This window comes from Tiliqua scincoides, chromosome 1 (assembly GCF_035046505.1).
Source record: "Tiliqua scincoides isolate rTilSci1 chromosome 1, rTilSci1.hap2, whole genome shotgun sequence".
NCBI lineage: Eukaryota > Metazoa > Chordata > Lepidosauria > Squamata > Scincidae > Tiliqua > Tiliqua scincoides.
Genome location: NC_089821.1, coordinates 253563493 through 253577843, shown reverse-complemented (window position 1 = coordinate 253577843; position 14351 = coordinate 253563493). Strand labels below are relative to the sequence as shown.

Sequence of the window (14351 nt, the reverse complement as noted above, 5' to 3'; positions counted from 1 at the left end):
CTGCAGCCTCAGAGCCCTTCCTCTGCCTGTCTCCTCAGAAGTCAGTCCCAGTAGAGGCAGTGGGGCTTCCTCCCAGGAAAGTGTGGAGAGGACTGCAGCCTCAGAGCCCTTCCTCTGCCTGTCTCCTCAGAAGTCAGTCCCATTAGAGGCAGTGGGGCTTCCTCCCAGGAAAGTGTGGAGAGGACTGCAGCCTCAGAGCCCTTCCTCTGCCTGTCTCCTCAGAAGTCAGTCCCAGTAGAGGCAGTGGGGCTTCCTCCCAGGAAAGTGTGGAGAGGACTGCAGCCTCAGAGCCCTTCCTCTGCCTGTCTCCTCAGAAGTCAGTCCCAGTAGAGGCAGTGGGGCTTCCTCCCAGGAAAGTGTGGAGAGGACTGCAGCCTCAGAGTCCTTCCTCTGCCTGTCTACTCAGGCTGCAATGCTATAACACTTTCCTGGGAGTAAGCCCCATTGAACACAGTGGAACTTACTTCTGAGTAGACATGCATAGGCTTGGGCTCTCAGGCTGCAAGGCTATGCACCCTTTCCCAGAAGCAAGCCCCATTGAGCACAATGAGACTTACTTCTGAGTAGACACACCTAGGCTCGTGCTGCAGATTGGCACGGGGGCTGCATCAGCCAGCTTCCTTCCCCTCCTCCTCTGCCAAGCCAGTACCTGGGCGTTCTGTGGGTGCCACACCCCATCTCCCTGGCTGGCTGGCTATCCGTCATCATCCTCCTCCTCCTCGGCGTCAGCGCATGTCCCCCACGCCCTCCACCGGCTTGGAAGCTGCGTGGGGAAGCAGAGCGCGGGGGGGAGGCAGGCTGGGCTCAGGCAAGAGCTTGGAGATGGGGGCAGGAGGGGGTCATTGTGCAGTCAGGCAGGGGCAAGGCGCCCCGCCCACCCTGCACCCCCCAGCACCCACCCAGCGAATGCCTCTGTTTTGCTCCACCCCTCCTGGAATGCCTCCAAAGTGAAGGGGCCCCTGCAAAAAGGTGCCGGAACGCCGTCCCCCCGCGTTCCATTAGAAAAAAAGCCTTGAGAATACTTATATACTGCTTTTCAACCAGAGTACAGGGGGAAACAGCAGATATGGGGGAACATGCCCCCGCACCTTTAGGCTTTGCGAGGCGAGCTGTGCTCCCCTTGACTCTGGAGGCTCTTCTGAGCCCCACTGAAGTCACCCACCCAGGGCTTCCCCAGCCCTCATGAAGCCTTTTAAAGGCATAAAAACTTCACTTCCAATTTTATGAAAAAACTGGAGGGGGGGGGTTGGCCTGAATGGCCATTCTGAGGCCCGCAAAGGCTGCGGGCGGACACTTGCAGCCTCTGTGGGGCTCAGAATAGCCTCCAGAGGCGAGGGGAGCATAGTTCCCTTCATCTCTGGAGGTTGTACGGGGCGGGTCACATCCGCAGAACCGCAGATAAGTGAAACTGCAGATACAGGATTCGCAGATGCAGGGGCCCCCTGTAGTTCACAAAGCCATTTATATAATCAAATGAATGAATCAATTGTTCTCTCTACTTTCCCCCTGTCCTGTTTCACCCCCTCCTTGCCTCTGTTCCACTTTCCCGCCTCCACCCCCCCATCATACCTGCTTTGGTGAACAGGAAATCCTCTGATGGCAGGGGCAGGAAGGCACATGCCTTCCCACTGGGCACTCCCAGTAGCACACTAACTCATTCACTGTCGGAGTACCTTTTGCAACACGTGATGACTGCTTTATGGCAGTCAGCATTGTTGCAAGAGGCTCACCACCATCAGGTGGCAAGGGAAGGATTGGGCCCTAAGTCTAACATGGTTTGGACAGAATGAACAATGAATACATCATATTGAAGCACTATTGCAAAAGTCAAACATAGGGTTCACAAGGGGTTGAATGCAACTTTCTTTAACTTCTCCAGACCCATAGATCCAGGTATCCTTTAAGTATAATGCTGGTGTTACTGGAGGCATCCATTCAGCAAGCCACCACACTAGATTCAGTTCTGGAAAGTAGAAAACTACCATATCTACTTGGTCACCGTCTGTCTTACTAACCTAAATAGCAGTCTGTTTAATTTGCTGTCACTATTCCAGCTTGCTCTTTTTAAGATAACTCTGACAACTTCAATTTTAATTGGCTATTTGAAACTAACACTTCATATGGATTTTCATCAGCTCAGTAAAGTAAATTGTATTCCTGTGGGATAACAACCACATTTTTTTTAAATAATACAATGGCTCCTTCACAATTCTGTGCATTACCAGGTTGTCTGGACAGGTGGTCTTTGGACATTTGAGACAGCACCTTGCTATTTCAATAAATGCTTTCCACAAATTATTTTAGAAATCTAAGATCTATGGCCTGTGAAATTAAATCTGTTTTCCAAGGATGAGTTCATGGACAAACCCATCACTAGCACACGCATCTTGAAAAAAAGTTATTCAGAATTTTCCAGCTTGTAAAATTTCCAGCTTGATCCAGATAGCTTTTTCCACTTGCTGTTAGTCAAAACTAGTCTAAGCAATCATTTAAGAATATTTCATTTCAACTATGAGTGCTTCTTCGGACATTCTGATTTTCCTGAATAAAGGCAATGTTTTAAATGAGTGTACCAGAATAAGCAGGCTATAAATTTAAAGAAGGAGAATACAAAACTAAACAATTTGAAGGGGAAAAAACCTTTTTTTCAGATATCTGCAAAAAGAATGGAGATTGTGCTCTTTGAAGAAGCTAGATGGCTGTTGTTCTTTAAAGAATACAGCAAATTTTCAACAGCTCAAAATCAAAAGCACAAGCGAATTTGAGGAAAACAAGTTTTTAAAAGAATATAAACTATCCACTTTTCTGCTAAGCATATATGTTCTTTCTCTAAAAGAGTACATAACCTATACCAATGCTAAATGAGAAAATGGAAGCAGACCTGGTAGGAAAGGTGGCATCATGCTTGCCTACAAAATGAGACACACAAAACAGAAAAGACTGCAAAGGACTAAGGGCCCTATCCTCTACAGGGCCCAATCCTATACATAAGGCACATTTGTGGGCCCTAGCACCGGTGGAGCAACCGTGCTAGTTCAGCACTGGCTGGCGCTGGGTTAGCACCAGGCAAGCACCGCAGCTCCGCTGCTCAGCAGTCACGCAGACCTCCAGGAAGCGGAGAGGTAGGTGGGGGCATGAGGGGAGGCGGGAAGGAGGTGTTCTGGAATTAGGGAAGCAGGCAGGAGGGGAGGGCACAAAGGAGGCATGCCGGGGGGGTTGGGGTGGGAGGGAGGCGGGACATAGAATTGACATGGAATCGACATAGAAATGAATAGCCCCCATTGTGGGGATGCTCAGCTTACCTGGAGGAAAGTCCCCTTCTCCTGCGGAGCCACCAGGACTGCCTGCAACACACAAAGGATGCAGTGGCAGCCATTTGCAATGCCACTGCAGCCCTGGGTGCCGGAAGCGTAGGATTGGGCTGCCCGGGCCCAATCCTATCCAACTTTCCAGGACCGGTGTAGCTGCTGTGCAGCCTCAAGGCAAGGAAGCAAATGTTTCCTTACCTTGTGAAAGCCTTCATAACTACCCTTCCACCACAAGAGGCAGCACACACCCCATTGACACGACTACACTAGAGCTGGAAAGTTGGATCGGATTTGGCCCTAATTCCTCTTGGTGTCACAAGAATGCAAGCTTTCTGGATTCAGTAAGCCTTTTCATTGGCAGATTTCATCCACTATTTTGAGAGAGAGCCAATTCATAATCTTTTGATTATGTATCAAGTTAATTTAGTAATCTAAACAGCAGACAAAAGACACCAAGAAGTAAAATAGTAATACCTAAAAGACTGCACCTGAAGAGCCGACTTAACATAAGAACATAAGAAGAGCCTGGCTGGATCAGGCCAAAGGTCCATCTAGTTCAGGTTCCTGTATCTCACAGTGGTCCTCCAGATGACTCGGGGACCACACATGACAAAAACAGACCTGCATCCTGGTGCCCTCCCTTGCATCTGGCATTCTGAGGTAACCCACTTCTAAAATCAGAAGGTTACACATACCCGTCACGGTTTACAACCTGTGAAGGACTTTTCCTTCAGAAATTTGTCCAAGTTCCTTTTAAAGGCATCCAGGTCAGATGCTATCACCACATCCTGTGGCAAGGAGTTCCACAGACTAATTACACACTGGGTAAAGAAATATTTTCTTTTGTCTGTCCTAACTCTCCCAACACAAAACTTTAGTGGATGTCCCCTGGTTCTGATGTTGTGCAAGAGGGAAAAGAACACATCCCCCTATCCACTTTATCCATCCCCTGCATAATTTTGTATGTCTCAATCATGTCCCCCCTCAGGTGCCTAAGACTAAAGAGCAGCTTTTGATAGCGTAGTTCATATCAGTATGGCTTATCCATTCTTCAGCTCTATTACCAGTGTCCTGCATTCAGCATTTCCTCAGATCTGTTCTCCAGCTCACCACCTACTCTGCCTGCCCTCCCGACCCTCATACCTGTACAGCACATACGGCCTCCTGACCCTAAGCACTAGCCTTCGTTGTCCACTGAAGACTAATTCAGGCTCCTTACAGGTGTTGGTAACTAATAGGCCAATTAAACAAGGTCCCTCTTATTAGTGATCCCTGGCAAGGTTTTAAACATAAAGGCCTACAGCAGGGTTTCTCCTAGTTTAGGACTCTGGTCCTATCTGCTTCAGGTGTCAGTGCACACTTAATTCACTGTGTCTGAGTATTACATGCCAGCCGTCCACTCCATAAGGGGTAAACTGACATCATAGGGATTAGGGCGGGATATAAATAAAGTTTATTATCATTATTATTTATTAGGGTGCTCCATATATTGTCCACAAGACTTGCTGTCAGGGTTTACAACACCTGTAAGGAGGTTGAATTCTTACTCGCCTTATTCTTACACTGCAGCAGGTGATCAAGTATAAAGGGGTATAAAATAAAAGCGTTCCCACCCTATAGATTATGTCATCTGAAACCCTGTTCTATGGGAGAACCTCCTGCCAGGACTTCCACACTAGTACTGTATTCACTTTCTCTAATTCTCATAGCAGAAACCCTCTGGTTCAGTCATCAAAGGTACCACAGTATCCACAAAATTCATTGCTGAGGCTGGGATCTGGTGGGGCCTTGGGTCTGCATCCTCCCCTGGCTCATTCCCCACCCACCTGGCTGGAGGTCACAGAGTACAAGCCTTCCCTGTCCCCTTTTCTTTCTAGGCCCCTTCTTCCCCACTCTCCTAAGCCTTACCTCTCTGACCCTGACCCTGTTTTTTTCTCTTCTGCTCTGAGTTCCTCCTCGGCTTCAACCTTTCTAATAGGCTGGTACAACCCCATTAGTCCCAGCAATGGCCAAGTATCATCAGCTATGGGCAAGGCTTCCCTCAGATGGGACATTTCCTCTCTGCCCAACTACCTGCCACTGTCCACAGTGGTCAGCCACACTCCCTGCCTGGAGGGTGGGATGGAGATTTACCTATCTGGACTGTGCCATCACCTGTCACTATCCAGAAGCCCTCCACCTGGTGTGATAAGTTTGTTTACTATCTTCGATTAAGCCATTTCTCCCCAATGTTACATATACATAACAGGGACCAAATGTATACACCTGTGAGCTGGGCAAAAAAAAATAAATTATTATTATTATTATTATTATTATAAACTTTATTTATATCCCGCCCTTCTCCCTAAAGGGACCCTAAAATGGGTTAAGAAAAAAAATATTACTTTTTATTGAATATCATTTTAGCTTAATTTTGGGTTGGATGTAGCTCATATTTTCAAGCAGATTTGATACTGATTTTTACATGTTAAATGTTTTATAATACATTATAAATTAAGAATACCAACAGAAGTAATCAGGTAGTTGTGCTGGAATGTTGGAATTTTCCATACCATTGTTCACCCTCAATCAATTGATGTCTGAAGTTTTGGTGTCATAAACAATCTTGTTGGCATCCTTCAGTCTCGGAAGACTATGGTGTCACGCTCTGAATGGTGGCTCTGGAACAGAATGTCCTCTCCAGTGCGCGAAGCCTGGGTAAAGTAGGTATGGAGGATAGGCTGTTACCCATGCAGCAAATCCCCCCTCTCCACGTCGCTGAAATGGTCCAATGGAAAGGCAGAGGCCAATATGGTTGGTTCCAGCGGCGTTGCAGGAGTTGCCAGAACGTGACTGTGTTCAGCCATGAACTGCCTCAGGGACTCCGGCTCCGGATTTGGCCTCAAGGTTGACTCCTGAAGCCTTTTCCATAACTGGATGTAGCCACAAGGCAATGGAGGTTTGGGATCAGAGTTTTCCTTCTCTCAGATGAGCTGCCTTCCCAGGCTGACGAGTCCCATCTAGCCGGTGGCTGTTTAGTCGCCTCTTACGCCTATTCTTATCCCCAGCCCCCAGGGGATCATAAACAATACAACATAGGTAACATAACAAATGGGAAACGTGTGTAGCCAACAACAACAACAACAGTATTTATATACCGCTTTTCAACAAAAAGTTCAAAGCGGTTTACAGAGAATATCAAATATCTAATGCCTCCCTGTCCCAAAAGGGCTCACAATCTAAAAAGATGCAACACCAGCAGACTGCCACTAGAACAGACAGTGCTGGGGTGAGGTGGGCCAGTTACTCTCCCCCTGCCAAATAAAAGAGGAGCACCCACTTGAAAAAGTGCCTCTTAACCAATTAGCAGGGGTCAAAACATGTAGCCATGTTTTGACATCTGTTGATTTTTCCTAATCAGCTGACTAGGGCAAATCAAGGCCACAACTAAACATTACACAAAGTTTTATGCTTGGAGCCACACAATCATTTTTCCCCTCAAAAGCAAGTGTGGAGATAGGAGGATCTAGACAGAGATGATGGCATGCAGGGAGGAGAGTTAACAATTTGGCCTATACCTTCGCTCTGAAACAGATGACATTCTCCCCCCCCATCTCCAAGTTGCTATTTTCCCTGTCAGAGAAAACATGTGTGTGCCCACATATTCTAATGTAAAAAGAATCTTCTATCAGACCTTTGAAAGTTGTTCACTCTGTGAGGGGAATGAAGTAGATGTGGGATAAGACTACAGAATTGCAAACAAATACTGAGGTTACTAAATTTACAGTAAGTAAATTGATTAACTGTGGTGTAGTTCCTTGTTAATAGAAACTGAGGATAACCCACAACCAAGTTCAGAAAATATAAGCAGACATGGTTGTTTTAATTTGAAAGAAATAATATTTAAATATTGCACATATAGGTACACTTAACATGCCAACTGACGAAAACTGACATCCATAGAAATAATCCATGAACATTGACCCAAAAAATTCTGATCAGTCATGGACGCCATTAATTTATTTTTCACAAGGTATCACAGGTCTTGCTAGAGCACTTGGTGAACTTCAGACCATATTAAATATTTATAATTAATCCCCATAAAGTACCATTTCACAATACTTGTTCTAATTAAAAGGACATTGTCAACTTGAATATTTTAAAGACTTGTTTTAAAAATTACATTTTGGAATAGACCATCATTTCAACAGTAGATGCTCAATATTAAACAAGTTGGAAGGATCTCTCTGATCTTTTTTCTGTTTTTATCAGTTTTTTTCCCCTCTAAAACATGCTTGTGATGAAAAATCCCTGATTTTCCTTACTTTTTGCTTGCATTGTGGTTACCCTGCACATGCCCGATCTTGTCTGATCTTGGAAGCGAAGCAGAGTCAGGCCTGGTTAATACTTGGATGGGAGACCGCCGGGGAAAACTGAGTGCTGTAGGCTTATACCATAGTCTTTCAAGACTGAAGGTTGCCAACCAGCCACCTTTTAAGCACCTCAAGGCGCTTCCGCAATTCCTCAGCATCCCGTGCAGGTCTGATGACAGAAGCTTCTGGGGGACATGCCTGCCTACCTCCCTGCAAATTCTGGTACAAGAACTGAGATTCTAGAAAAGCAAGAGTAAATAGTATAGGGAAAAGTAAGTCGTAGCAGGGTTCTTGTTTTATTTGTCATCTCCCTTTTAACATCCTTGTTAACCTTTGCTGCTCCCTCTTCTCTGTTTGCTAATTGATCAATGCCTTGTGTTATCCCTGGTATTTCCCCTTCATTGATTTGATCTTTCATTCAGACTTTTAAGGTTCTCCCATCTTTACTGTTTTATCTCTCTGTTCTAAGTTCACTTGGGATGGAACAGGTTGTCATGTTTTTGAGACTGTCACATCCTGCTACTGTTTGATTGCAAGGGGAGTCCCTTGGGACTGTTAACTAAGGGAGAGAAGTTTCCCAATGCAATCTCCTTCAGTCTGGGCTTTTTAGCTTTGGTGGTGGCAGTGACACATTTATTTCCAGTTTATCCCCAATTTAACTAGTAAGAAGACCGATGACTCAATCCTAAAGACACCTAGCACCACTGGAACAAGCCTTCCAGCGGTGCTAGGCACTTTCCAGCTGTTGCAAAAGGCGACATGCCAGAGAGCATGACCTGGCTGCCATGGTGAGTGGCCAGCTCTGCACACCAGTGGACTCCAGACGTCTGACAGCTCCAGTGAGTATGCGCAGAGAGTGGGAGGACCCAGGAGTGGGTGGAATAGGGCAGAGCGGGTGGAAAGGAGCAGCAACAGGGGAGGGGAGGAGGGAGGACCGGGACCAGGAAGGGGGTGGTTTCAGCAGCAGTGGCTTATGCCAAAACCTAACCCCCTTCCTGGTCTCAATCCATCTTTCTATGTCCATGAGGACTTGGCACCAGCAATACAACAAATATTCCTTTGGCCTCAGGAAGCCTCCAGACGTTGAATCCCCCCCCCCCCCACACACACACACAGCTTGCAGCAGGCACCATGCCTCATTGGTGCACAAAAAGTTACAGTGAATTGAACTGTGAAGCACAAAGGAAGGGAAAAGGGTGCTGAAGGTGGCCACTAGATGCTGCGCCCATTCTGCCTTCTGTTCTTCCCTTACAATACTCAAGTCAGAATCCTGTACTATTTTTCTGTTTCTAGCAGTACACCTGCAAGCTTTTCAATGATTCCCCCCCCCATCTTTGACATTATTATGCTGTTAAATGCCTTCTTACAAATCTACAAGTAAGTGTCAATGGAATAGTGTGACCATCATGTTTTCCAGCTTGCTAAAAGCAGGCTACAATGTGTGATAAAGTTTTAAAAAATGATACAGAGGAATTTGTTTATAAAGTTTAAGGGGAGAGTATTTCTTCTCTACAGAGATCTCACTATACAATCAGGACAAGGGTGAAGTGGAGGCTCACTAAAGGATTACAGAGAAAGGAGTGAAGGATTGTAAAGCATTGAAAAAATAACCCTCTCATAGTTCAGCAATGACTTTCTGAAAAGTTTTGAGGGCTTCCTTTTAAGACTAAACTAACATCCCAATCCTATCCTTCCCTGCCTCTACTGCTGCAGCTGTGCCAAAAAGCCATTCTCTATATCCATCGGGGTGTGTGTGTGTGTGTGTGTGTGTGGAGTGGGAGGTGGGAATGACAGGCTTGCCCCTCCACAAGCCTCCCAACCCCTGCTAATTGGGTAAGAGGCACCTTTTCAAGTGGGTGCTCCTTTTTTTTTTTTTTTAGCAGGGGGAGAGTAACTGGCCCACCTCACCCCAGCACTGTCTGTTCTAGTGGCAGTCTGCTGGTATTCTTTTGCACCTTTTTAGATTGTGAGCCCTTTTGGGACAGGGAGCCATTTAGTTATTTGATTTTTCTCTGTAAACCGCTTTGTGAACTTTGGTTGAAAAGCGGTATATAAATACTGTTAATAATTAATAATAATAACCTGCAATTGATTTGTTTGGTGCAAGTCCAAGAAGAGAAAGGAGGTAGGAAGGCTGCTGTTGGAAGAATAGGATCTGGAACTTGCCATCACTACTGGATCCATCCCATCCCATAGCTTGCCCATCCCCTGTTTCTCCTCCTTCCCCACCCAGCTTCACCTCTTCCTGCCCCCATGGCCACAAGGGGCAAGTGGCCACATGCCAGCAGCCTGCAGAGAAACCCTGGCACCACTAAGTCAGTGCAGGAGGCAGGCAGGGGGTAGAACAGGGCAGGGGAGATACATCAAGGCCAGTAATGGGGCATTATCAGTTGTAGTGGCATCGCCAATATCCTATCCCCCTTCCTAGCTTTAATCCATCTTTCCAGGTCCAGCCAGACTTGCAGCAGAAATCACTGGTGCAGGTCTAAGTAGAACAATGCAGGCAGTAGAGGCTTATCTTAGGCAAGAGAACAAATGTTCTGTTACCCAGAGGAGACCTCCAGGACTGCCCCTGTCCCACAGGATGCAGCGCATGTTCCAGTGGCCTAGCTGCTTCAGCGGGGTGGGGTGGGGAGTAAAACAAGATTGGGCTAAAATACTACATTAAAGTGGTATTTAAATAATGTGTGAGAGACAGTTTGCCTGATCCGTCCTCTCACAAGATTATGCAGCAGCATTTGGGCAACCAGGTCAGACATTGTCTAAACTGGCCAAGGACTGTTCGTAATTGCTGTTTACATAGAACATGAATTTGGAAAATGTGTCAAAATTTGTCTCCGTCTACATAGCCATTTGTCTATAAAGTTATCCTGGCATTATTTTATCCACGGGGGAGGGGGATGTCCCAATTTTAGTATTCTCCCTGCCAGAGGGAAGGTGCACCACTTCAGACTGACTGGGTGCCAGTCACCGCAGATCCAAACATTTGTCAACACAGTGTTTCCCAAAGCTTGGCTAAATCAGAATAATCATACACCTATAAGATCCTTTAAAGCAGGGGTGCCCAAAGCCCGGCCCGCCGGCCACTTGCAGCCCGCTGCGGGTCCCCATCCGGCCCCCAGGGGGTCCCCCATCTCCCATGGGCACTCGGCCTTCACCCCAGCCCACGCTGGCCCACCACGCGAGCTCCACGCCTTGCTTTCCCTTGCTGCCGCTGAGCTCAGTGGCAGCAAAGGAAAGGCAAGCCCAGCACATACGCAGGGTCTTCTATAGTGGGAAGGTAACGTGAGACTTGCAGGTCTCATGTTACTTCCCACTATAAAAGACCCTGCGCGCTTGCTGGTTGGTCTCTCCCTGCCTTGCCCATGGGCTGGGCTCTGCTCGGCTGGGCTCAACTCCCCTTCCCTCCTGCAACCTGAGTCAGGGGAGTGCAGGACAGAGAGAGAGAGAGAGAGAGAGATTCCCCCACGCGGGGGAGGAGGGGAGGTCTCTCCCTGCCTTGGCCATGGGCTGGGCTCGGCTGGGCTTGGCTCCCCTCCCCTCCTGCAACCTGAGGAGGGAGAGAGAGATCCCGCACAAGGGAGTAGAGCCCAGCCCAGCCTGCAGCACATGCCTCTGAGGGAGGGAGGGCTGGTTGGTCGGCCAGCTGGCCAGGAAGGGAGGCAGAGGCAGCAGCAGCACATGATCTCTCCCTCCCCCTTATTAGGGTGAATGGAATCATAAACTGGCATGAAGATCTCCCCCCCCCTTAATCAGGGTGAATGGAATAATAAACTGACATGAAGATCTCCCCCCCTTAATTAGGGTGAATGGAATAATAAACTGGCATGAAGATTCCCCCCCCCCCTTATTAGGGTGAATGGAATCATAAACTGGCATGAAGATCTCCCCCCACCTTTATTAGGGTGAATGGAATCATAAACTGGCATGAATTCATTCATTCATTTTCCATCTCTAATATATTCATTTATGTAAATTTATTCAAATTTGAAATGTAAATTAATTCTTTTTTTTCTTGCCCCCCACACACAGTGTCAGAGAGATGATGTGGCCCTCCTGCCAAAAACTTTGAGCACCCCTGCTTTAAAGCAATACAACATCACATAGAAAAAGCAGAAACACACACACAAAACCACGGCAAAACTGAACGAAAGAACTCCAGCTCTGTTTCTGCGTTTACTGTGGGCTTAGTTCCAATGCTGTGACTTTGAAGTTGCCTTCAACTTCAAAGGTTGCAATGGCAAAGGAAGTCTGAAAAGGCTTCTACAGGAATATTACACTTCTGCCCTCAACCTCTGCTTCTCCAATGTTTGGCAAAGTCAGTAAAAATATTATTATTATTATTATTATTATTATTACTACTACTACAACAACAACAACTAGGTATTTATATGCCGCCTTTCTGGTCATTGGTTTACTCCTCTGACTATTCAAGGCAATTTACATAGGCAGGCATTTCTAAATCCCTCAAGGGGATTTTGACAATCATAAAGGTTCTCTCTTTCAAGAACCAACAACATTTCAGAATGGATCTTCCTGGTTTGGTCTCACTTCTGGCCTCCAGTTCTCCCACGCAGGCTGGCAAGCAGCTCCATCTCTCACATGGAGGGCAGAAGAAGAAAATATTTCTTTTCATACCATCCAATGTCAAGAACTGGAACGTTATCAAAGCTTAACTTAGCCATCACTTGCTAGATGGACTGCAATGTACGGTAATTCACAAAAGTCCTGTTCATTGAGTATTATTGTAGTAGTGCAGCTAGTAGTGGAGCAATGAATAATGGTGCAACTGAGGGTATTTTTTTTCTTTCTGAAAAATAGTAAGGTCTCAGAAAAATAAAGCATTATTCTCTTGGTTCTGGTACAAAATAAGATTTTAGGTTTGTTTGAAATCCTCTTTTTTTTAAAATAAACAGAATTGGAATTTACCGATAAGAGCCATGCATTCTTAATATAAAAACAATTACAGTTGCATGGAAAACATTTCATTGAAAGTAGACAATCTAAGAAACAAAACACAAACATGGAATTATTTTCTGTCAGGCTCTGAAAATATTACAACCCAATTGCCTTTCGGTATTTGTGGGAATAGTTGCTTATATTCAACATGTCACAGTAAATCTATCCCCTCCCACACACAGTTGTACGTGTAAAGGGATTCCCCAGAGAACTCAATGAAAGGCAATCAGTTCTGCCTCTCCCCCACCGCAAGCCCTAGTACATGTACCAAACACACTATACCAGCAATTCCCAAACTATTCAACACTGCAACCCACCAAGTCTTCCCTAGTGGGTCGTTACATAATGCTCCATTTGGTGCAGCCGTACAGGAGGGCCTGGAGACCTCTTCTGGGTCACACCTCAGAATGGTCCACAGAAGCATCCTGAAGCAACTTCTGGTCAAACTGGAAGATATGCCCCCAAAACTAGAAGTTGCTTCCAGAAGCTTCTGCAGGCCATTCCGAGACCCTTAGAGTGGGTCACCAGCCCGACATGACCCACAAGAGGCTTCCAGGTCCCCCCAATGCATCTGGAATGGCTCCAATTTGGAGCCAACCACAGGACTGGCCAAGAGGCCGGTTTGCAACTCACTGTGCATGGGCTCACAACCCAAACTTTGGGAAGCCCTACACTACAGTGTACCATTAGCTACAATTAGGTGGTTTGTGTGAATGCCTCCATAGGTCAATCCAGTAGCCCCTCTAAAGGCAAAGGGCACTTCTGCATTAAATCTTGTGCTCTTCTACACTTCTTGCAATTCTATAATACCCTTATGGAATTTGCTTTTTGCCAGCACACCCTGAACCGCTGACAAAATAAAGACCTTTTCTCTATAGGCAAAAGGGATTTTCAAACAGGGCTACATCTTTCAGTTCAACATTGATTACCAAATTTGTGCCTGTGTGTGTATCAGAACTTTGGAGCTCTTAGAGCTCAATCCAATGCATATCTGCACAGAAGAAAGTCACATTATACTTATCACCACCCGTTCCTGCTCCCTGCCCTCCTGGTTCTTCCATTCTTCCAGAATGCCTAGTTCCTTCCTTTCTTCACCAATGATCTGCTCCCCTATGCTAGCTTACCTGCTCTGGAGCAGGTCATTGGCTGTAGCAGGGCCACTGCCACTTTCCATTTGTGGCTGTAGCTCCACAATGGCTGGCAGTGGCATGCTGTGCATGCTGCCATGTGGCCAGTAACAACAGCAGACCCCTGCTCCACTATGGTAACTAGCTTATTGGGTTGCTATTCTTATCCCTGTTTGTAAGGACTCTTAGCATGGAACTTGTCTTCTTCACAACTGTCACACACTGGGTTAACCGTTTGAGAACTTAAAAATGCAAATTAAAAAACTCACATTCGTGCCATCAGTGTAGCTTTCTTCAGAGCAAAGACATCTGTATGGGTTAGCAGTTGTGTCACAGTGATCAGCATGGCCATGACAATTACACCTGAACACAAAAAAGCTATTAGAAATGAGCACTTATGTATTATTTGATGGGGCCTCTCTCTGTTATTTTTGCACTGTCATGAACATAATTGTCTGCTTCTGTTAAGGATAAGTATCTCAGAAAAAGGAATTTTAAGTGTAGTAACCATTTCATGTTCCTCTCTATTCACCGTTTATAAATGTCAAGTAAGTGCTGCTTTCTAAGGGAGTAAATTGACAGGACAGTCTTGTAGACCAACCATT

The 14351-nt window shown here is 46.1% G+C and overlaps 1 protein-coding gene across 1 annotated transcript in view; it reads right to left on the bottom strand.

Annotated features, from left to right (window-relative positions):
- Nucleotides 1-14351, bottom strand: part of USH2A (usherin) — a 567365-nt gene that overhangs the window by 492843 nt on the left and 60171 nt on the right. Inside the window, exon 8 of the mRNA XM_066623430.1 lies at nucleotides 14016-14109. Within this exon, the coding sequence (XP_066479527.1) occupies nucleotides 14016-14109 (94 nt within the window). The remainder of the gene's footprint in view (nucleotides 1-14015; nucleotides 14110-14351) is intronic.